This window comes from Ctenopharyngodon idella, chromosome 13 (genome assembly GCF_019924925.1).
Source record: "Ctenopharyngodon idella isolate HZGC_01 chromosome 13, HZGC01, whole genome shotgun sequence".
In the NCBI taxonomy this organism is placed as follows: domain Eukaryota; kingdom Metazoa; phylum Chordata; class Actinopteri; order Cypriniformes; family Xenocyprididae; genus Ctenopharyngodon; species Ctenopharyngodon idella.
This window is the reverse complement of record NC_067232.1, coordinates 3,494,150-3,517,181: the sequence shown is the minus strand read 5'-3', so window position 1 is coordinate 3,517,181 and position 23,032 is coordinate 3,494,150. Positions and strand designations below refer to the sequence as shown.

Here is a 23,032-nt window from a genome sequence, read left to right as displayed (position 1 = left end):
TACTTACGTCCAGACTAACCTGAAAAGACACCGTGTGGTAACTGGCCGGCACGCCCTCATCTTCCTCATCATCGCTATGGGAACGGGCGGGCCGCTGACTGGACGTTTTGGCTCTCCGCGATGTGCCTTCCTTCTCGCGTGGCTTCTTTCGGAGCCGGCTGGATTTGGAGTCGTATTTGTGGCTCTTTTTCTTCTCATGGGTGCGGTACCCTGCGGAAGGCGTGGAAACAATCAACAGAGTGACTAACAAGCAAAATCTAATTAAGCTTTCAAACGCACGCCGCCCCATTCTCACGTCCGTCAAGCATGGTAAAAGCCGACGCCGTTTGATAATGACCGCAAACAAAGCTATGAGAATGAATCACTGGTGCTGATTTTCTAGCGAGCTTTTCTCCATGTGACTGCCCATCTTCACACCCTTTTATATGCTGGTTAGAAGAACCTGTCTCAGACATATCTCGGTCAATTTTGGGATTGCATCGTAAATATAGTGTTCTGTTTCCAATGGAAGGAGAATAAAGCAGATATCTACCATATCATTATCACAGTGCTGTGCCCATTAGATGTTCAAAACTTAAAACTTTGATCTGCCGCCCTCAAAGTGAGCATGTAAGCCCCTGATGACAGCAGGTATCTTCCCAAATAAACAGAGGCCTCTAGCTCATGAAAAGACCATGCTGATTGGCAGAGCAGAGCTATAAAGTACTGAATGAGTCTTGACTAAGCCTACTGTAGATCACCGACCACCCCGGATAGAGGAACTGAGAGGCAGAGTGAAGGATAAATGGAGAGGGCACACAAGACAGTTGAATTGCCCCCGAGTTAAATGACTCACCAGTGGAGCACAGCTCAAGATACAGCACTAAAGAGCTTACAGGCACTGACACATCCAATTACAAAGCCACGGAAGTGAAGCAGACACTCTAATCCCTCAAGGAGTCAAACTTCCAAAATGAAGTTTGAATAAAATGCCCTCCAAAAGGTTTGTTTTGAATGAAACCCATCATAAAATAAAATCTAATTTGTATTGTGCCAACATTGAATATTTTGTTATTGAGGCAGCATGCAAACTGAAGCAATGTCATGTGGTTATGTAAAGATGAGACAAGATCATTTATTTGTTTCACACAACACTGGCAGGTTTCAGTGTTGAAGAACACGCAGCATATTCAGTAATGAAAGCATGCAAGAAATGTTTCACATCGCATGCATAAGCACTTTTACCTTTAAAAGGGCAATTATTTCTAGCCTTATTAAATGTACGTGTCATCTTTTGTCAAATTCTTACATTTAATCAATTTGCTTTGATTACATTTACATTTAATCAAATTCAATTAGAATAAGATGATACTATAGGGTTTTTACCAATCAAATGATGTAGGTCAGAGGTGGCATGAATGCATTTACACTGCAATTACAATTGCATAAATAATGCTATGAGATTCGTGTTCTAAACATAAAATGTTGAATATAGAAACATGAAATGATAACTAAATCTGGCAATAAGCCACTGTCTTAATGAGCGAGTCTTTGAAACAATTCATTTAAAATGGCTGATTCATTCAGGAATGAAGCAAGGAACTGAATTTATGAATGGGTCATCGAATGATTCACTCAATCCATTTGTTCAAAAACACAGATTCATATTCGTGGTGATATTTAGGAAAAATGTCCAAATCATATCTAATAAATATAACAAACAAGAACTCATCCCTCATATCTTTTTGGGGGATTTTTATTAATTTAGGAGGCATTTTTACCCCAAGCCCCTGTTAAATACTGAGAGATACGTACCTCCATTAAGGCTAGCCTCCACAAACACTCGTATGGCTTTAACACAAAGCTCAAAGTTTTCTGGAGTGACATGGGCAGCATCGCGAACGATGAAGGACAGCGAATCCACACACTTGATGAGGGACTTGGTGTCATGCAGACCCATGTCCTGCCCGAGAGTTAAACTGTACTGGTTAACGAGAGGATTGGTCAGTGGCTTTGAAGGTAGGGTCACTGCTGCCTTAGATCCATCCAGGTCATCTTTACCAACCTGCCCAAAACAGAAAGAAGTTACATTAGGGGACATGTCTATCCAAAGCAAAATATATATATATTGCCCTTAGGTGAGGGTGGATTTGTCTCAAATAGGCTTCCTGTCTGGGGTATGGTGTAAACACTCACCACTAGCCAGCCCACATCCACATCGGTAGCTGAACGGGGTATTCTGGATTTGCCGTGCTCGGTGTAAACCTCAGAGTCAGATGTGTATCCCCGGTCAAGACTAACTTCACTCTGATGATATGTACTCAGTTCACTATCTGACTGAGCACCTGGAACAAAAGGATACAAGATAAGCCAATCTGAATAAGGACTTTCAAGCCACTCTCAACTGTGTCTTGAAGTATGTAAAATGGTTGAAAATTGGGAATGACTGAATCACCTGTGTCATTGTCAGGGTTGGTGCTGGCAACCTGCATGGCAGCCGGAGGTTTGACCCCAGCCCCAATGCACTCCACCAGTGAAAAGAGCGTGTACCAGTCATCAGTGCTGTGGATGTTTGCAGCGTTGGTTTTGAGCAGCTCATGCAAGCCGTATGCCACCTCTCGACTGACTCTGGACAGGACGTGAGACTTCATCATCAACAGCAAGCGAAGAGAGAGGAGAACCTACGCAGAGAGAGGAAGGAAACTGCTTAGGGTCTAATTCAGCTACCCTTGCGGCCCACTTTCTGTTTGTGTTTATACTTTTATACTCTGCAACACTTGTAATTAACAATTTACTTTTCTGTTCTGGTCTGTTAATCAGTGTTGTAACACAGCTAACACAATGACAGGAAGTGAGAGTTTGTGCTGTGCGTGTCAAGTGTGTGTACCTGTGAGCCAATGTCCTCTCTGCGTAATAAGCGTATAGCAAGTCTGAGCAATCCCACCACTGCTCTCTCAACCAGGAAGCAGCTCTCATTAGCATGGACGCATAACTGGTAGAGGTGATCCCGCACCGTTTGCCACACACATGATACTCTGTCCCTGCAAACACATAGTCATCTCTCTATAAAAACCTACAAGTCATCCGTATCTTTGTCAACTAGTAAATTCTCAATGCGGTAATGCAGCATGTTCATACATGCAGTACCTGTTTTCAAGAATAATACGTAGCAGCATCTCCAGACAAAAAGCAGCATCTTCTTCATCATACGTTTCCTCATCAGGGGTCACCGAGATGAGAGCCTGGAAACATTAAAAATTACATAATGAACAAACCTTAATGTAAGACTGTAAGAAGACACAATGGAAAATGGTTTCTGTATACACCCAGTCTGTAAATGTGGACCTCACCTTCATGAGCTCCTGTAAAGACTCCAACTGCAGAAACTTGCTCTCTGTAATCAGCTTCTCTGGGTCACAGTGCTGACGTGAAGACAGAAGAAATGTGAGAACATTTTTTGATTCATATGTGATAGCATTTTACATATGGAGCAATGAGTCAGACTGGCCTTCTACCGCAATGTCTTTTGTAAGCAAAATGTGTTGGCTGTACCTTTATGCAGAGTAGGGCAGCTTGTTTGGCCTCCTGGTTCTCAGTGGAGGGGCCTCTGAGCCCAGATTGTTCACTCAATGTTAACCAGCTCACAAAACTCAATACAGCAGACTCACCCCTGACAGAAGTACAGTGGTAGAAAGGAATAGATGAAATTATTGTTGACAAACATTTCCGGGATCTTAAGGCACCTCATTTGGGATTGTTTTAGATTTACATTCAAAAACACATTGAGTTGAAAATGACATAACTGTGTGTGGTTTAAATTTGGGCTTTTCACCAGGATCTAAAATTCCTGATCAGGGGTTCAAAAGTCAACACAAATTATGATGTTTCACAGATCACAATCAAATTTATTGCTCTAATAAGAGCTGAATGACCCCCAGCTTGTGTCAATCTTTTTGTATTTCACTAGGGCATCACACAAAAGTCAGAACGACTGATTTTCACAGATCCCAATCGCTGCAGCATCATGGTACAAACAGGTTTTGTCAAAAGATACAGTAATAAAACCATGCAATACAGATAATATATATTTATTTTGAATGTTTTAGTATCTTGTAGAATCAAATGTTTTTACTTGCATGGTCAAATGTACATATAGGTATTAAAAAAAAAAAAAAAAAAACCGTTTTACTTATAAATGTCACATTTCACAAAACAAATGTGAAGATGTTTTCAACAGCATGCCTGGCAAATTAAAATTAAATTAAAATATTTTAAAGTTCCAAAAATGCATTTATTACTGCACTAGAAGCCACAGGTATAATAACTAAGTAATAACTATATACTAACTAAGTAATAACTATATAATAACTATATAATAACTAAAATTAACAAACAGCACATTATATAATATAACACATTAGAAAAACATCATTAGAGCCGTAATGATGCTAAAAGACAATCACTAAAAGCAGCTTGATTCAACCTGGAAGTGTGTATATATATATAAAAAAAAAAAAAAAAGCTCAAGTACTTCCAAATATTATCTATATAGTATACCTGTTTGATGGTGTCTCTTCACGCTGTAAGGAAATCTTCTCATTAGGGTCTAGAAAGTCTTCAACCTTTTAACAAGAATGAAATATTTTGTCAAATTTACATTCATTCATTTAACAAATCTAAACAGCTCTTCCTTTATGACAGTAGGTGGCACTATTGCCTGATCTAAATAAGACTAGTTTACCAAGGAGCAATGTGCCTACTATATGCAGTTGGTTTCTTCTAAGCAAGAAGTGTTTGTTAGGGGATTTCAAGTGATATGTTGGCACTCCCATCTCACCTCAACCATGGACTTGGGTAGGAGCTCAGCCCTGAAAAGCTGCAACATGGAGTCCATGATGTTCTTCCATCCTTCTCGTAAAATGTCACCATGATTATGGGCCAGGCTGAACACAGTCTTGGCAGCGACTTGAGCCTTCCTGTTACTGCCAAATACAGTGGGCAGGTTCTCTACAGACTAAAGGCACACAAATCCCAATCAGATCTTTTCACTTATGACCTAAAGCTGCTGTAGGAAACTGAATGCATCTGGTCAGGGGTGCTTCAGGTCTTACCTCAGAGCTGAGAGTAGTAAACTTGCAGAGTGAAATGATTAAGTTATCAAAGACGTCACTGAAGCCGTAGTGTGCAGAGATCATGGCACATTTCCTGAAAGCAAAAAGGAGTGTGGCATCATAATCAAAATCTGTTTGCAAAAACTGTTTGCAGAAACGAAAGTCCGACAATCACTAAATACACAAATTACTTAGCAATGAGCGCTCTAATAAACTTGAATGCATCAAAGGCTGTGTCTGAAACTGATCTACTAATCTGCGGGTCTTACCTGAACCCAGTGATGGCCTTCTGAATGATAGTGTCATCCAGGCTCTTGTCAAAAACGTAGGAAAGGGCGGCGATAGTCGGTCCCCAGGTCATAGTGAAGAGGTCGCGGTCGTAACTGCTGCCAGGCACATGCAGGAATAACCCTTCAGAAGAGGCTCCTCTGTGCAGCAGAACACTCCACACATAGTTCTCCTTCACCAGCCCCGTCTGCTCGTCCGGCATCACAATCTCCTCGTTCCTGCAGGACCACATACGTTTATCTCAGATTATCCCATCTGAGCCATTGTATACACCATTAGCAAGAGCTATTATATCCACAAACTTAAGGACCAGAGACAAGAGGTTTATGAGAGATAATAAACAACAGAACTCAACAATAAAGGACTTTTTTCACCTATTTAGCAGGTTAGATTTGTACTTGTTTATGTATATATAAACACACACACACTTAACACATTTATACACACACTGCTGTTCAATTGTTCCACTGTTACAAAAAAATTAAGCAGAACAACTGTTTTTTTTTTCTGAGCACCGAATCACATGCCCTGAAAGTAAATAGCAGCAAATGATTTATTATTATTAATTTGTAATAATAGCTGGAAATTACACAGCTATAATGTAACACCATGGCAGCTATAAATTCAAACTGATAATTAAACCTTTGCTGGCAAACAATGGCATACTAGGATTTATCATTTTCAACTCAATCTAACTGATGTGTGCAAGACTATTTAAAGTCATTCTCACAATTTCTACAATATCATATATGGTACTTTATGTCAGCCAGATGGATAACTTTACCTTAGTGTTGAATTTATATCATCATTTGCATTAACAAAATATAATACATCACTGAAAATCAAATGTTTAAGTTTGTGAGCCATTTGTCCATTATCAACAAGTGAAAGATACTGTATAGTAAATGCATATAAATTGACTGATATAACAAGTGACTGTTGTGTGCACAGGCCCACAACTCTCTCTGGCTCTGGGTAAATAGATTATTAAAAATCCTTAATTTTGAAACGTTACCAATGAAAAAGTATTGTGTAAACATTTCACCATTTTATATATTTTATATAAAAACTGTTCAACAAGTAAGAGGTAATAAAAACTATACATAAGCACTAACTTGATGGCATTGTAGATGTCTTCCAGCATGTCTTGATCAAAGTCATTTCCTCCATTCACACCTTTGAGATTCTTCTTGAATTGCTAGACAAATAAAATAAAACAACAAACAGGAGGAGGAAACTGATTAAAATGCCTTCATTCCATCCAATTACAGCGACATCCTCCAACTATCACCTTTCAAATCCAATAATTGGTCTCGGTTTATTACTGCTGGTGTCACTTAATAGGTGTTAGTGTTAAGCAGGCTGGTCTAAGGCCAACCTCAGCTCAAATAAACACACAGACGTCCGCTGCTGAGTGATGGCGTTAGGCCACTGTTTTACTGCATACTTTCTTAATGGCAGGTAAAGCAAGGGAAACCTGAGCTCCCCCCCGAGAGAGAGGGATGAACAGAAGGAGAAATAAACAGAGGAGTAAACAGAGGGACGGAGGGTCTTTCCAGGACTGCATTTTCCATGGCTGGAGAGGAGCAGCAGACGCACACGCGCTAGCTGACACAGAGACAAGACAGCTGGACGCGCCGTCTGCCAAAAGCCCAGTCCTGCCTCGTCTCCTGCTGCTCGCCTTTCACTCCGCCGCCGCTTATCCCCTCTGTGCTCAGGCTGAATACCTGCTGATTACCATTCCCACTGCTCCCTGTATTCCTATACAACACCAGTGCTTTTAGCAGGAAGGTTTGTGTGATCATCTGTTTAAATGGATGCCACCAGCTGCAGCAAGGTATCTAAGGCTGAACCTTATGAAAACATGTCCAATTTCACGCCAAAATAAACTAAAATAAAAATAAGATATTTCGCAATAAAGAAAGCCTGTTTTACTCCAACTTTTAGGACCATGAAAACGTTTTCAAGAAAAGAAAGCATATTCTTGCTCAGGTTTTTACTGCATTTCATTACAGTAATACTGTAATACTTTATTACAGTACTGTATTTATATAAATACCTATATAATGCTGTAAATCTCTACAATTAAAATACACAAATACATAACACTGCCGTTCAAAAGTTTGGGGTCAGTAAGAATCTTTTTTTTTTTTTTTTTTATACTTTTATTTGGCAAGGACACGTAAAATTGGTCAAAAGTGACAGTAAAGACATTTATAATAGAATATAAAGATTTCTATTTATAAAATAAATGTTGCTCTATATAACTTTCTTTTGAATAATTTAAAAGAAATGTTTCCTGATCAGCAAATCAGAATATCAGAATGATTGCAGCAGGATCATGTGACACTGAAGACTGGTGTAATGATGCTGAAAATTCAGCTATGTAATAATATTTTACAATATTACTGTCTATACTGTATTTCTGATCAAATAAGTGCAGCTTTAGTGAAATGTCTTTCAAATCATTTTTAAAAAAAATCTTACTGATCCCAAAATTTTGAATGGTTTTCACTTTTTTTTTTTTTTTTTTTTTTTCGCATTATGGTAATGACAATGGGATTTTGTTTGTATTACAACAATGAGAGTAACTGTTTTTTGCATTATGGTAATAATGGAATTTTTGGATTACCTTAATGAGACCATAATTGATCATTTTTTTCTTTTGATTTTGGTGTGAAAATATGATCCTTTATTGGGTCCTGTGATACATTGGGCCACCGGAATTTGCTTACTATATATCTTGTTTGTAAGTTTCGAAAATTGAAGGATTTTCATAGAGCATGACAGATTAAAATGTGGGTAAGACTGATACACATAATAACAACAAAAAGCAAACACTGAAAATGTGTCACCTTTACATTACATTAAAGTGTTCTTTCTTCAAATGATGCAAGTAAAGTCATAAATAATATGTTTGTACATGTGTGACTGCTGTGGCTGATATCTTTGTATTTCATGTGACCTTAAAGCCCCACTAAATTGAGGCCAGTTGTTTGAAGCCCATAAAAGTGAGGCATGGCTGCATAACAGTAATCTGAATGTGTGGCAAATCTAGACAGATGGTTTTATAACATACTTAAATGCATAACATGTAATACACTTATCTTATACTATTAAGGCAAAGAGCTGAAACTGATCTCTCAGAGAGAGATTGCGTGTGTGGCCCTGAACATGTGAATGACTTCTGGATATTCCCATTGGTAACAGGAACATGTTTCGCTCACCTCCAACGTCATGGGGATGTTCTGCTTTCGAACGTTATGGTTGTGCTGATCGGTGTTTAGCATGATGACGGCATAAGCCAGGGCGAAGCCAGCATCGTTTGTCTGGAAGGGATTACCGTTTACTTTCTGCACACAAGAGAACAAGGCCATTCAACTGACTGTGAGAATAGCATCATCAAATCACCTAATATGTATGCTCATCTTTACAGGCACGTTTTGAAGGATCATTCGCCACAAGAAAAATATAAAAGGGCACAGTAATTCTTCCGGGATCTCCTGACAGTGTAAATGTCAGACACTGACTCCATCCCCGTTTCGATACATTGCTGCATCGGGGAGGGCACAACCCCCATGTCTATGTGGCATAATCACATGAGCTCATTCGTAGTGATTGAGAATGGTGACTAAGAAAAGAAATTACTACGAATACTTTCCAGGTCACACACAGAGAGCTGCCTTTAATATGCACGTAAGTGAGCGTGTTCGAAATGTCCTCGGATCGCCTGAGCTGCTTACTGCAAGGCAGATGGATGTGTCTCACTTCCCAGTGCAACATTTTCCTCTTCCCCGATTACCTGCATGACTAATGACCCTGTCCTTGATCCAAAGTGAACTGCTGTTCCACTGTCCCTAATTACCTGATGATGGGGCCAGTTGGTGGCCAGGATTGCCTTGGAGTGTGGTAATGGAAGAACTGTAAGAATGCTTGTGTCTGTGACTAAAGCGAACCTACAACCTATTTAAAGAGTATATGTGTGTGTGTGTGTGTGTGTGTGTGTGTGTGTGTAAATATATTCATGTCAGTCCGTGCTTGTGTGTGTGTGGCAGCTGACTTACATGCCAGTTGTCAGTGAAGGTTTCCAAGAGCCGATGAATGACAGGCGCTTCACCAGGAAGACGGAATGCCTCCAGATACAAGCGAAGCGCCTCGTCTATGCGCAGGCCCTGGAAGGCGAACGTGCTGAGGAAGAGATAGAGATGGCCTTAAAATAACTTTAAAGGTATAATTATCTCAAACTCCATATTGACAGTCACTTTGAGCCTGAGAGTAATCATTAGTGGGAAGAACATCTAAAGCTAGAAGACTACATCCAATTTTCAGGCGTTAGACAATTACATGAGCGTTTGAAAAACAAGAAGTTGGCATTGATGAACTTAAACAGAACAACCAACTCAGCTTCTTTAGTTAAGGCCCTATCAGCTCTCTTTAAGACCCCAATAACTCTTATTTAGAACCATGAAAACATTTTCATGTAAAGTATGCATATTCTCACCCCGTTTTTTTTTTTTTTTTTTTTGCATTTCAATACTTTAATATAATTTAATACTTTACTACAGTACTCTAATACTTTCCTTAGTAAGATTTGTTTTTGTTTTTTTGCAAGAAATTAAAACTTTTATTTAGCAAGGATGCATTAAATTGGTCATAAGTAACAGTAAAGAAAAAATGTGTTACAAAATTCCTGGAGGGCCACAGTTTTGCTCCAACCCTAATCAAACACGCCTGATCCAGCTAATCAAGGTCTTCAGGATTACTAGAAACTTCCAAGCAGGTGTGAGTTGGAGCTGGTTGGAGCTAAACTGTGCAGAGCTGTGGCCCTCCAGGAATTGAGACCACTGATTTAAGGTATATAAATCTAAAACTTTTTGCATTATAGTATTTAGAAATATAGTATTGAGAAATATAAAATTTACCTTTCTTGATCGTTTTCATTAAATTGGCAATATGCAGCTAGCTAAACCCTTGCACCAGAAAAAAAAAAAAAAAAAAAAGGTTTACTTGACAAAACTGTCCAGCAGGTCAGTGTTCCTGCGGTCGCTGATAAACTCTCCAATCATCTTCTTGTCCAGGCGGGGGTTCTCTCTCAACCACTGGGCCACCTCATTATTGTCCATGGGGCTGCTGAGCAGACCTTTCTCCTGCAGGATCTGAATGCCCTTTTTGGGCTTCTGATTGAATTGCTCTGTACCCGTGATCAGAAGCTTTGAAACCAAAAAAAAAAAAAAAAACAAGAAAATGTCATCAAAGTGCAAATTTGAAGGTTTTAATATTCACAAGCACAAAAATCAAAGAACTGCAGATGAAAGTATGGTCACCTTCTTCTTGCTCTTGATCTCTAAAAGTTCCTGAGAATCTGGAAGACAGCCGGTGAAACGCTGAGGCTTCTTCAAGCTTTTCTTCTCCGCTGGTTTAAGACAAATTAGATTACTCGAAATTTGATTACTCTAAATCCTCAAATGTTTACTGTAAATCAGTGAGTATGTTGTTCTAGCTGTTTTTTCCATTTGATAGGCAAAACATCAGTAAAGTACCTGTTTCCGTCTCCTCCTGGTCCTGTCTGCCAAACCTCATCTTCTCTGCCATCAGATGACCGCTGGTGGGAGGACAGGCAGCCCTCGTCTCTGACACCACAGCATTCTGCCCATTAGAACCCGGTACAGCCTCTGTATGCAGCGAACAACAGAAGAGTTTGCCATTATGAGAAACACTTAAGCTTTCATTAACTGTAGTTTACTTGGTACTCTTCATTTACTACAGCACTTCTGTTAGTATCCATCGTGGGACTCCTGATTCGGCCCACCTGTGGTTGAATCGGTGATTGTATTGACTGAACTGTCTCCTTCAACTGTTGTTGATTCTGATTGGTCCTGCTGTGCAGCACTGTTGAGCACTTTGGCCTGACAATGAGCCTCTGTGCTGTCAATCACTGTTAGCAGGGCTTCAAGAGAGAGGAGATGCGTAGTGTAGAGCTGCCCAGACACGGGAAAGGCATTCTGAAAACATAATAACACAACATATAATCAACATAACTTCATAATTATTAATGTGAGAAACTTTCAAGAATTCTTCCTCATAAGTCCCTGCTAGCAGGATGTCTGGAGTTGGAGTGGCTCACCTTAGAGAGCAGTTTGGTGAGGTCCTCAAACAGGTTGGAGCAGTAAAAGTCACAGTCATAATTTATATAGAGCTCTGTGACAAAGCTGGGGATTCTCCAGAGCTGTACAATGGCCTCCAGGGCCATCTCCTTCATCTCGTAGGGCATTTTAGGGTTCTCTGAGGTAATGATGTCCATTAGCTTCTTCAGGTACATCTGTGGAGGCATATAAAGAGGAGTGATGTCCTGCATCTGAGATGGCATTTATCTCACCACAGAAAGATCATCATTCAGTCACCTACCTCAAGCTGGAACTTGAGATGTTCTCGCATGCTTTCAAAGAGAAGAAAGCACACACGTATAGAGGCAGCGTACAGATTCATTCTGTCCACGTTTAACAACTAGGAAGAGACACATGTAAAACATTTAGTACAGCTGAAAGTAAAAGTAGGGCTTTTCACAATGTGCTTAACCCTGGGTTACTGTCGTTCTAAATCCCGTATAAAATTGACAGGACAGTCAGCAATATATAATATAAGAATGTGCAATGTTAGAGCCTTTATGTAAATGGGTCGCATGCTGCGTTAGTCTAATCAATGCCAATGACACTGCAAACATGCAAATAGGAACATTAACCCAGGGTTTAGGAATTTACAGTGTGAAACCGCAGCTTATGAATACCTAGGATTAGTTGTTAACCCTGAGTAAATTGTGACCCATGTGAAACGTGAAGCAAGATAACACGGGATTCCATTTACCCGGGATTAAAAAGGGTTAACTATTTCAAGTGTGAAAAGCCCTAGAGAAACTCACAAGTTAGGTTAGAGAAGAACAAATTTTCACCTGTATGAGATGTCTACAGAGCTCATCTTTGACCAGACAGAGCAACGACTGGTAGGGGGCGATGTGTGCGGCTTCTAGGGCCACGTTCAACAGTTGGAGGCCCATGTGCATCATCACATCTGAGTTATGGCGGTCATGTGGGTTGGTGAGAGAGATGAGGAACCGGAAGAGCTCTCTCAGACACGGGAGACCATACGGGATTAAAGCAGCACCTGGAAAAACACAATGGGACTCCAATTGCACTTCTTCAAGTGAAATTGAAGAACAAACTGGTGTGACGTCATTTCTAACAAAATTAGGCCAAAATGAAGTTTGTTTCGGGAGTTTGAAACTGCCTGCCAAAGTGAACTTGCTGAAAAAGTTAACTCTGGCTGATAAACACCTTTGAACTAAAATTGGTCTGTGGCAATTATGTAATAGGGACAAGTTCTCTGGGGCTCCACCTTCTTTAACATGGAAATCTCCGGTTTATTTCTTTTGTTCAGTCCGTCAAGATTAGACATGAGTAAAAACATGAACTGAAGAGCTGCTTTATAGCAGAAATGAAGTTGTAATTCTAATTGAAAGTGACACTGACACTGTTTTTTCATGTTTAATACTCTAAAGCTGTTTGCTTTAAAGCAATCTATTGTATAAAGTGTTATATAAATAAACATGACATGAGGTTACCTGACTTGAGTGCCAAATTGCAGAGCTGGTGCAAACATATCCATAATGCTATGATCAGATGCTTTCTAAACGCTGCTTCCAGTAGCACGGACGGCGTTGGGATGTGCAACTAAACAGTTCTTTTTACCCTCAAGCGAAGAACGGGAAAAAACTTCACCGTATGTAGGGCCTTGAAGTACAGAATTTTGGGAACACTATTTCTCTTACCCTCTTTCTGGGTGGACTGCGTGAAGCGCACTCCTCTGGGATTCACGTAGTCCATGTCGTGAACCGATGCCGAATCAGACTGGTCAGCCAGCAAGTCTCTGTCTTCCAGGACTTCAGGAATGGACTCCACTGAGGCTGAATGGGCACGCTCCACTTCCCTGCCTTCACACTGATGACACCACACACCATACCATCAAGCTCAGAACACATGTACTTGGATAGTTTACAGATGGTTTGAGGGTTACCTGTGATTCCAGTCTGCCTGGCTCTGCGGAGGGTGTCATGGGAGTAGTGGCCGTTGAGCTGCTCTGCTCCAGGTCTGTGAGATCTTCCTTTGAGGTGGTTTTAGAGCCATTGTCTAAGCCACTGTCATTGGTGGGGCTGGAGATGGAGGAAGCTGCACTGTCTGAACCAGGAAGAGTAGAAGAGCCTCCACTGTGGTGCTCTATAAAGGGCACTCCACCTGAAAGAGACACATTGGTATGAGGACAGAATAACCACACATGCTTTTCTTAACATCATATCTAGCCGATAAACTGTATATTCCTAGCATGATTTTTCTGACAAAATAAATTTTAGTAATCAAATTGTATATTAACGTACAATTTTTGAGCAATCTGAGCATTGCATAGAATGCTGCGGGGATTACGTCAAATGATGTCAAACCCCAAAAGACTAATTCACCACTGGATTGCTCAAGATTTTCCTATGGGTTTTTATATTGGGGTTTTTCAATTTATGAGTAAAATAAGGTCTGTGGTAAACATAACTTGACGATACTTGGACATTTATTTTTTAATGATGTGCCAGAGTGACTGACAGGTAAAGTTTTTGTTTGTTCTTCACATTTCACAATGGACTGTTTTGTGAATTATTCTCAACAGGCTACCGGTTTTTCAAAATATATTTTACTGAAATATACAGCAGTGCCAAACACTGGAAAATACAGTTATTTGTAATCTCACTGTGTCTACACTGGACGCGACAAAGCGAACGTAAGGCAGTCATGGTCTAATGGTTAGAGAGTCAGACTAGTAACCTGAAGGTTGCGGGTTCAATTCTCAATACCGGCAGGAAATGACTGAGGTGTCCTTGAGCAAGGCACCTAAACCCCAATCACCCTTGAGAAAGGCACCTAAACTTCCAAATTATAAAATGAAAGCGTCTGTTCTGCTCCATACAACATGAGCTGCTAAGTCGCAACACAGGGCAGCAGGAGTCAGATATCACTTATCACATGATGAGAGTAAGGAAAGATGACTGACAAGACGATGGCAGAGTATATGGTGCGCAACAGATCCTTAACTTGTAAAATGTGTGGTCAGTACCACCCTTCCTATACACAGAGTACACGTGACCGCAAATTTGAAAGTTAAAGTGATGCTGTGTGGATATGTTGTGATGTGGTTGGCCAATTACAGCAGTGGGTGTTTACTTCCATTTCTGCAAGAGATAAATATATGAAACTGCATTTCATGACCCTTTAAACATTTTGAATCTAACTGGCTTAAAAAATGACATTTTAGAGCAAATTCATTAATATTGATACTGCATGTGTCAAATGCAATCTAAAGGCTGAAAAACTGAATTTTTAAGCTACATTGCTCAGCTTACTTTAACATGACTGTATACCTGAAAGGTTGTTGGTGAGGGTACTGGACTGGGCTGGATCCATCTGTCCTGAGGGACTGCGTACCATGTGACGAGGGGGGCGGGGAGAACGCTTCTGTTTCTTCCACTTGGACGACTCGCTCATTCCCCCGGCTCTCATCTTCAGCTTCAAAACAAACATGGACTTGTTAAATCAAGCCAAATGCTGCAGTTCACTGCACAAAGAACAACGCAGGAGGGGAAAAACAAGAACAAAATCTCATGATACCTCAAATTATCTTTAAAAAAAAATGCCAACACACAAACAGATGCATAAACACTCATATTCAGACATGTCATTTTTGTAGAAAAACTTTTTGATCTGTACGTATGCTGAGGTGATTGTGTTTATCAGTATATAAACCTTCAAAGACCAAAGTCGGAAATTTTCATCCAATTTACCTGATTCTTAAATGTTATTGTCTGTATAGGGATGGGAAGCAAAAGAAACGTAACTATTCTTGTTCCAGTTCTTTAACAACTGCATTAACATTTATTTTATTATTTTTGAAGCAGCATCTAGTGCACCCTCACACACAGAATAGCAAAACAACAGAATGATGAGGTTCTAGAAAAAGATTTTTTTTTTTTGACCATTTTTAACCTAAATTTGACTTTACAATATATTAACCCAACTTCCACACTCCAAGTAACAACTGATTTCAACTGAGCGAATATAAAGGTTTTTATAATAACAAACTAGCAAGATACAAACTTGCGATAGCAATCAGCATAATGTTGCACTGTATTTTCAACTAAATGTCACCATGATGAACAGAAGTAACATTGTGTGTTATCTTAAATGAATGCATTTTCCCGCCCAGTGTCCCAACCTGGCAACCATGTGCACTTCTGCACTGGAAAAAAAAAAAGACGGAGGGCTAAAACCATGTAAGTTACTTTTACAAGATATTACCATATTTTGCTCAAACGAAAGTGTAATAGAGCCAGTTTGTGTTCCTTCAAGAGGCCGCTTGTGCTATTTGATACTAAATAATGATGAACTGCGATAAATCCATACATGAATCTTGACTATATACTTTGTGATTGTGGTTGCTGAATAAATGCACTTACACAGTGTAGGGAGTCTGACTCCATTACGCCGATTTCAGTGCAGCATGGGAGTGGGCAGGCGCTAAAGAGTTTTTTTTTTTTTTTTTTTAAGAAAGGTTTGCTCACTATGATTCTCTGATTGAGTTCTTTTCAGAATCATGGGTAATAAAACGTTTTTTTTTTTTAAAAATAAGCTGACATAATGCACTGACAGCTTCAACAAAAACATATATCATTAACAACCAGCTCACAGTAGGGCTGTTCATAAAAGTCTATGAGTTATTGTTAAAAATCATTTAATTTAGTGTGGGGTTTCATACACATTGGCAGAAAAATGCAGTGGTTCAAGAACCATCAATGGAACCAAACTTCTAGAAAATCATTCACAAATTCCCAACTCTATTTAGAACTGCAGTTGTAGGTGTATTAAATGCATTAAAATGTATCACAGTGTAACCCTCTAATGCTTGTCTCAGCTTGTTCTACTACCTTTAACACCCTTCCAAAAATGGAGGAAAAAAAAAAAAAAACTATTCAATGAATTCTAACCTCAAGATGAGACCAAAAATTTAACAAAGACATTAAAACTAGAAGTGTAATACTGTCAAAACACTGTCATAGTTAAATATAATTGGGGTTGTACAAAGTTAAAGTGAGTCTGATTGGTGATGATCTCTTCTTCCTTACCTGCACTCGTTTGTTTTTCCATAAGATATTGTAAGCCTCAGGAGAGAAGGGGCAGGCCCCGGGATTAGTGATGGACATGTCTCAAGCTCAGAGAGAGACATGACATGGGAGCACATATACAACTACATGCATGGGGTATACATGGGAGAAACCAACACGCATACCAGGATGACATCCATGCACACACACTCATTATCAGTAACTCAACAACATACCCATTCAACGACAGTAACCCAATGCATCTCTGAGAGGAAACGGGGGGAGTAGCACCTCAGCATACGTTACAAATAAACATGTATTACTTGGGGAGACTAACCAAGGATAAAGATAATGGGTGCAATGAACAGACCAGGAACACACAGAGCATGCAAAATGGCAGTCAAATAGGATTTCTGGTCTTCAAAGAATTAAAAAATAGACCCATACAAATGAATATACATTCAAATATAGAAAGTAACATTCAAATGAAACTATGGAACCAAAATGAAAATATGAAAATAAAAGTCCTGATGTGGTTTCACCTCAACTCAACTCATTTGCATAAAATATAAAGCTACACCTAAACTATGTTACATTGTTTACCCAAGACTGTTCAGCTAATACTCCTCCTTTAGACTGAGACACCTCTGTAATTTCACTTTCACACACTCGATTGAAGTATTAGTCACAAACCCTGATATTTCCATATTCACAATACACTAGAGATTCATTATTAACAGGTTTGGCTAACAATACATAGAAATAACTACTTCCTTTTTTGAATGGATATTTTGGGTTTAGCACAAGTTAAGCTCTGCTGACAGCATCTGTGGCACAATGTTGATTAACAGACAAACATTAAGGCTAGGTTTTACTGCATGTACAGTAATGGACTTACAAGGATTGTTTATTTAGCAAAATACTGCTTTGGAATAAATTTTGCACAAAATTTCTAATTATAAAACTGCTTACTATTCTTGTCTGTGACTAGTTTTATTTAATTTTTCAAGCACATTTTTCAGCTCAGATGATGAATGAAGAAATGAATAGAAGTATTTTGGCAAAAACATTTCTGCCTGCAAAGTCTCCAAAATGCTTTGCAATATTGTGAATTATTAATACAATTTAAAAGAACTATATTATATTTTAAAACGTAATTTATTCATGTGATGGCAAAGCTGAATTTTCAGCATCATTACTCCAGTCTTCAGTGTCACATGATCCTTCTGCAATCATGCTAACATGCTGATTTGCTGTTCAAGAAACATTTTGTTTTATTACTTTTGAAAACAGTTTTTGCTGCTTAATATTTTTGTGGAAATCGCGATACACTACTATTCAAAATTTTGGGGGTAAGAAAGATAAAAAAAACAACAATGTAATAATACTTTTGTTCAGCAAGGATGCACTAAATTGATCAAAAGTGACAGTAAAGACATTTATAATGTTATAAAAGTTTTCCATTTCAAATGGATGCTGTTTTTTTAACTTTTTATTTAAAAATCCAAAAAAAAAAAAAAAACCCACAAAAATGATAAGCAGCAAAAACTGTTCAACACTGATAATAACCTTTATTAATAATTAAGATCCAATAAAAATTGAGCACCAAATCAGCATATTAGAAAGATTTCTGAAGGATCATGTGACCTTGAACACTGTAGTAATAGCTGCTGAAAATTCAGCTTTGCCATCTCATACATTTTCAAATATATTAAAATAGAAGCAGTTCTTTTAAAGTGAAATAATATTTCACATTCTTACTGTTTTAACTATGTTTTATCAAATAAATTCAGTCTTGCTGAGCATAAGAGACTTCTTTCAAAAACACAAATTAATTATTCTAAAATTTTGCCTGACAGTGTACATGTGATTGAACTGAAGGAACAAGACAAAAATTACATGCTGCAGATGTTGTCAAAATAGCTTAAATTGTATTGAATCCGGAATATCCCTTTAAATCACTTTAAAAAGATCATCAGACATCATGTTTTATTGCTATGACAAATGGTTGCTTTAATTCCTTAGCGAATCTCCCCACCATGCATTCAAACATAAAGCCATGCGTCCCGGCGTATTTAAATGCACTAGCTGCAACCCAATAAAACTGCTGTTTTAATGCATGTAAATGTGCTATACCCTCTCTAAGCCCGTCTGATTGGTGTTTCTAGGCTGCTCTGCATAAATAAAATCCTGTGTGTCCAGAATACAGCCTGGGATCTGCGAGTTGGAACAGGCAAACGGGCAAAAGATGAACTCAACAACAATCAGGTACGAAAAGACAGGAGAAGAGAGAGTCTATGATCCCTGAATAATTGCAATGAAAAGGAGCAGAGGTCTTTTAAATACAAAACCAACTGTGGCTGAAAAACACAGTTAACTCTCACTAGATACTATTTCCTTCTCCTGACCTGATGGATAACACACACACACACACACACACACACACACAGGTATAATAATTATGCAACAGCAACTGACCTCACTTATGGATTATGGAGACATCTACGTAACAAAGCTCATAAAGTAAATGAGAAATGAAGAAGGCAGATGGGAAACAGGTGTAACGGGTGTGGAGGGAGAATGGAGATCTGGAGGGATTTTATATTTACCTTCTTCATGTTAGTGCCCACATAACTCTTGGCCTCCTCTTTGAACTGTGGCAATCTGCCAAAAAAACAAACAAACAAATATTTGCATTTTTATATCAATATTTTGCAGGTGAAGTTTGAACTACTAGTGGCACTAAAACAGAACCGCAATCTGTTTAAGTGGCCCAAGAGGGTATAACATAATATGGAACCAGCATGAGTTTGGGCCAAGGCTACCCAATGACAAACAGTTCTTTCTTTCACAAGTGCATCTGGTGCAACTAGCTGCGCAGAAACAGCACCATTCAGCTTCAAAGTTCAATGCCTTTCTAAAAACGCACATTAAAATGATTCTCAAATGTACAAATCAGGGATTTTCAAACTCCAGGCACACTTAACCATAAAGTAGTTTCATTGGGGATTTTTTCAAAATTAACTTATTTTCTTGTTTATTACTGTTAAGCTGCTTTAAAACAATCTGTATTGTATAAAGCGTTATATAAATAAAAATGACTTGACTAATGTGCTTTTCCACTGCAGGGTATGGTTCAGTACGGCTCAATACGGTTCACTTTTTGGCGCTTTTCCACTGCATGGGACGGCTCGGTACAGAACGGTATGGCTCGCTTAAATAGTACCACCTCAGCTCAGGTTCCAAGCGAGCCGTACCAATACTAAATGTGATGTGTAAACACTGCAGATCACTGATTGGTCAGAGAGAATCGTCACTACCAGCGTCATTGGATTTGAAACATGAGACACCAAACCTGCTAGATTTAAATAGTCAGTAACAGCCACCGCAGTATTATTTGTTTGTGAAACGACTTGCTTTAAACGACTGTCGCACGCAACTTGAAAAAAGGAAATGGCTGTATCGTGGTCAGTAGATGAGGTGCAGACTCATTGGTAGCCGAGGAGCGGATCCACGGCAGTAGAGGCGGCGCAACTATAACGATCAGTCTATAATCCCACCCACTTTGAAGCGGTACTAACTGCAATGGAAAAGCAAACTGAAAGTAAAGCGAGCCGTGCCGTACCGAGCCGAGCAGAGTAGTACCACGCAATAAAAAAAGCACCATTAGGGGGATGCAACGGGGGAAAATTTCACAAAATGTATTTTTAATGGCTGTTAAAGTAAACATGTAAGAATTTCTAAGTGTGTCTAAAAAAATAGGAAAGAAAGTATATATATCTAACAGTATTTTTGGTTACACTTTATTTTAAGGTGTCTTTGTTACACTAATTATACATTTAAGTACTGAGTAATATTAAGTAACTACATGTACTTACAATAGGGTCAGATTAGGTTTTGGTTTGGTTTAGAGTTATTTGCATGTAATTATGCATAATTTATAGTTATTACTATAGTAACCGCATGTAACATGTAACAATGACACTGTAAAATAAAGTGTTACCGTATTTTATTTTTATGAATTTGATATTTTTAGATTCAATTTGCTTTCTAAGGACTGGATGGAAGATAGTATATGGGAATCATGAGATTAATCACAAATAATTATTTTATTTTAAAGATTTGTGGATCTCTTTCAAAGCAAATTCATTTACATTCAAAAATGTTGATTAATATACACTGTCCCTTTTTGAAATAAATAAAAAATACAACACTTTTGCTTTCAATTTAATGTTAAACAAATTAAGTGCAATATAAAAGCCAATTAAATTTGGAAAGAACATGATATCTTTATAATATGACGCTTAAAATTTCTTACACAGCTTTTCCACCGTTGGGCAGAATGGTTCTAAGAACGGTAAGGAATGGTTCCAGTTATATTTCCACTTGAGCCTGGTATGGCACTGCCCAATTACAAACCGCTCTCAAACCAGGATTCTCAACATGGTCGGCGCTGAACCATGCTCGTAGATTGTGTTTAGTGACATCGCAACTCAGGATTGGTCACTTTTCTGTTGCCTGGCTACCAGTTTCTCTGTAGCTGGCTAAGCTCGAAATTTGAGCGACCTAACACAAATTAATAATAAAATTAATTAAAGTTATCTGATTATCCTCCATAACGTGGTCGATATTTACATCTCATATCGCCTGTAAACTCTTGAGTTAACAAGGCAACGACTGACACATTTGTATTACATTCCACAGTGGGAAATGAAACCACATTCGTACCAGCTAGGCCGGATTGGCATGGAATGGAACGGTTAAGCAAAGAGAAAGCTCAAATGTTCTTAGGAGTCACATCTAGTTCCCAAAACTGCAATTTAATTAACACATTTGCAATTATCATTCTGAGAAACCTCTCTAAACCAAAACGGAGAGGCAATATGTCCGAAGAGTCAGCATCTTGGTTCCCAGGGCATGACTTTTGACCCCCTGTGCTGATTCATTAGCTGAATTAGATGGATGATGTTCTCAGCCCGAACGCATTGTCTGCATGTGTGCGTGTTGTGTGGACACTGCGGCTTTTCCTCGAGTGAGATGTCAGAGCTCGCACAGGCAGGCTGGGAGAGACGGCTCCTGATGTTAACTCTGCTCTGCGTTAATGGAGTGTTGTCTTGCCGGCTTGATTATGGGATGATCTGTGAGTCCAACAGATTAACATCCCTAATGCTTTCAGCAGGCTGCTTAAGCCTCCTTCTGAGCACTCAATAAGATCCGCTGTTCATTACTCTGGCTCTCTCGACCACACACACACACACACACACACACACACACACTACATTCACTGCTTATTACCCTTAGGCACACAGAAACACACACACTCATTATTAAGGCCTTTCACACCCTCATTGTGAAGGCGACGTGGACAAGAGGGTCTGGGCAATAAGAACGTGCACAATGGGAGCAGCAAACTCAGGTTGTGAGATTTTGAGTGCGTGTATGTGTGTGCGCACATCTAAGATTAAAAGGTGTTATCAGCTATAATTAAAAATTATTAATGAATGCTATACTCATCTGAAGGACGTTTACGGTGCATGAAATTATAAAAACAAACAGAGGATGTTTACATGGTTTTGAAAACCAGGTCAAAATGCTGTAATATTATTCAGACGCTTCTCTTCTTATGCAAAACATTAGCTTTTCATAAGAGACCAAATTTTGTCATTATGTCTTTGTTCCGCGTACATACGTATGTGTGTGTGTGTCCCTAATCTATATGCAGATGGGTAGAGTGAGATGTGCTCCGCGGCCTCATCCTTTCGTCTGTGCGGGATGTGACTGGAAGTCTAATGCGAGTGGATACGCACCTCTGATAAATGCCACCATATAATCATGTTATTGCATTAGAGCAGCAGTAAACTATGACCTGCACAAGAAGACTAAGGGCTTCCGCTCACAATTACACCACAATCATAGAACTGCATTTTAGATATGAACTAGTCAAAACTAAAATTTAAAAGTACATATTTCTAAATTGCTCATCATACAATGTTCATGTCACAATATGTGCCATTTCAAGTCAATAATGAAGTCAGTGAACTATATCTGCAATTAATGTTATTATCTAGACATTTTTGACCAAGAACTTGAGAAATTTCAGAGGAAAATGCAACGTTTTAGATATCACCTTGGAATTTAATAGTCTTAATACACTAACAGACAAATGATATTATGAATAATTCAAGGTTCTAAAGTAAGCCCAGATGGTATCGGTTAACTTTTATCAACATTTTCTACACTGACTTTGTAGTAAATGCATTCTGTAAAATTCCACATGCTTTCCCCTCACTCATATCTATAGCTTTTTCTATTGGATGTATAAATAAATAAATAAATAAATAAATAAATAAATAAATACCATTCAAAAATTGGGGTTAGTAAGATTTTTTCTTTTTTTTTTTAAAGTGACAGTAACAGTAAAGATCCCTAAAGTCTGTGTGAACCAGAATTTGCGACCGACTTC

At 38.8% G+C, this 23,032-nt stretch overlaps 1 protein-coding gene across 9 annotated transcripts in view; it reads right to left on the bottom strand.

Annotated features, from left to right (window-relative positions):
- The window catches only part of gbf1 (golgi brefeldin A resistant guanine nucleotide exchange factor 1), an 84,132-nt gene that overhangs the window by 7,910 nt on the left and 53,190 nt on the right, over positions 1-23,032 (bottom strand). For 2 of the 9 annotated variants that reach the window (XM_051915899.1, XM_051915900.1), the window contains exons 8-34: positions 19,179-19,233; positions 16,591-16,626; positions 14,833-14,977; positions 13,446-13,663; positions 13,201-13,369; positions 12,325-12,569; positions 11,784-11,882; positions 11,503-11,697; positions 11,188-11,380; positions 10,919-11,050; positions 10,703-10,791; positions 10,386-10,588; positions 9,443-9,566; positions 8,606-8,731; positions 6,494-6,576; positions 5,360-5,596; positions 5,091-5,184; positions 4,817-4,993; positions 4,537-4,601; positions 3,532-3,649; positions 3,330-3,401; positions 3,127-3,221; positions 2,867-3,020; positions 2,435-2,660; positions 2,176-2,324; positions 1,795-2,044; positions 8-210 (exon numbers count right to left, since the gene is read on the bottom strand). In XM_051915899.1, coding sequence (XP_051771859.1) covers positions 8-210; positions 1,795-2,044; positions 2,176-2,324; positions 2,435-2,660; positions 2,867-3,020; positions 3,127-3,221; positions 3,330-3,401; positions 3,532-3,649; positions 4,537-4,601; positions 4,817-4,993; positions 5,091-5,184; positions 5,360-5,596; positions 6,494-6,576; positions 8,606-8,731; positions 9,443-9,566; positions 10,386-10,588; positions 10,703-10,791; positions 10,919-11,050; positions 11,188-11,380; positions 11,503-11,697; positions 11,784-11,882; positions 12,325-12,569; positions 13,201-13,369; positions 13,446-13,663; positions 14,833-14,977; positions 16,591-16,626; positions 19,179-19,233 — 3,952 coding nt within the window. Of the gene's footprint in view, positions 1-7; positions 211-1,794; positions 2,045-2,175; positions 2,325-2,434; positions 2,661-2,866; positions 3,021-3,126; positions 3,222-3,329; positions 3,402-3,531; positions 3,650-4,536; positions 4,602-4,816; positions 4,994-5,090; positions 5,185-5,359; positions 5,597-6,493; positions 6,577-8,605; positions 8,732-9,442; positions 9,567-10,385; positions 10,589-10,702; positions 10,792-10,918; positions 11,051-11,187; positions 11,381-11,502; positions 11,698-11,783; positions 11,883-12,324; positions 12,570-13,200; positions 13,370-13,445; positions 13,664-14,832; positions 14,978-16,590; positions 16,627-18,705; positions 18,787-19,178; positions 19,234-23,032 lie in introns of all 9 variants that reach the window. The other 7 variants (XM_051915903.1, XM_051915905.1, XM_051915906.1 and 4 more) reach the window with 6 other exon arrangements.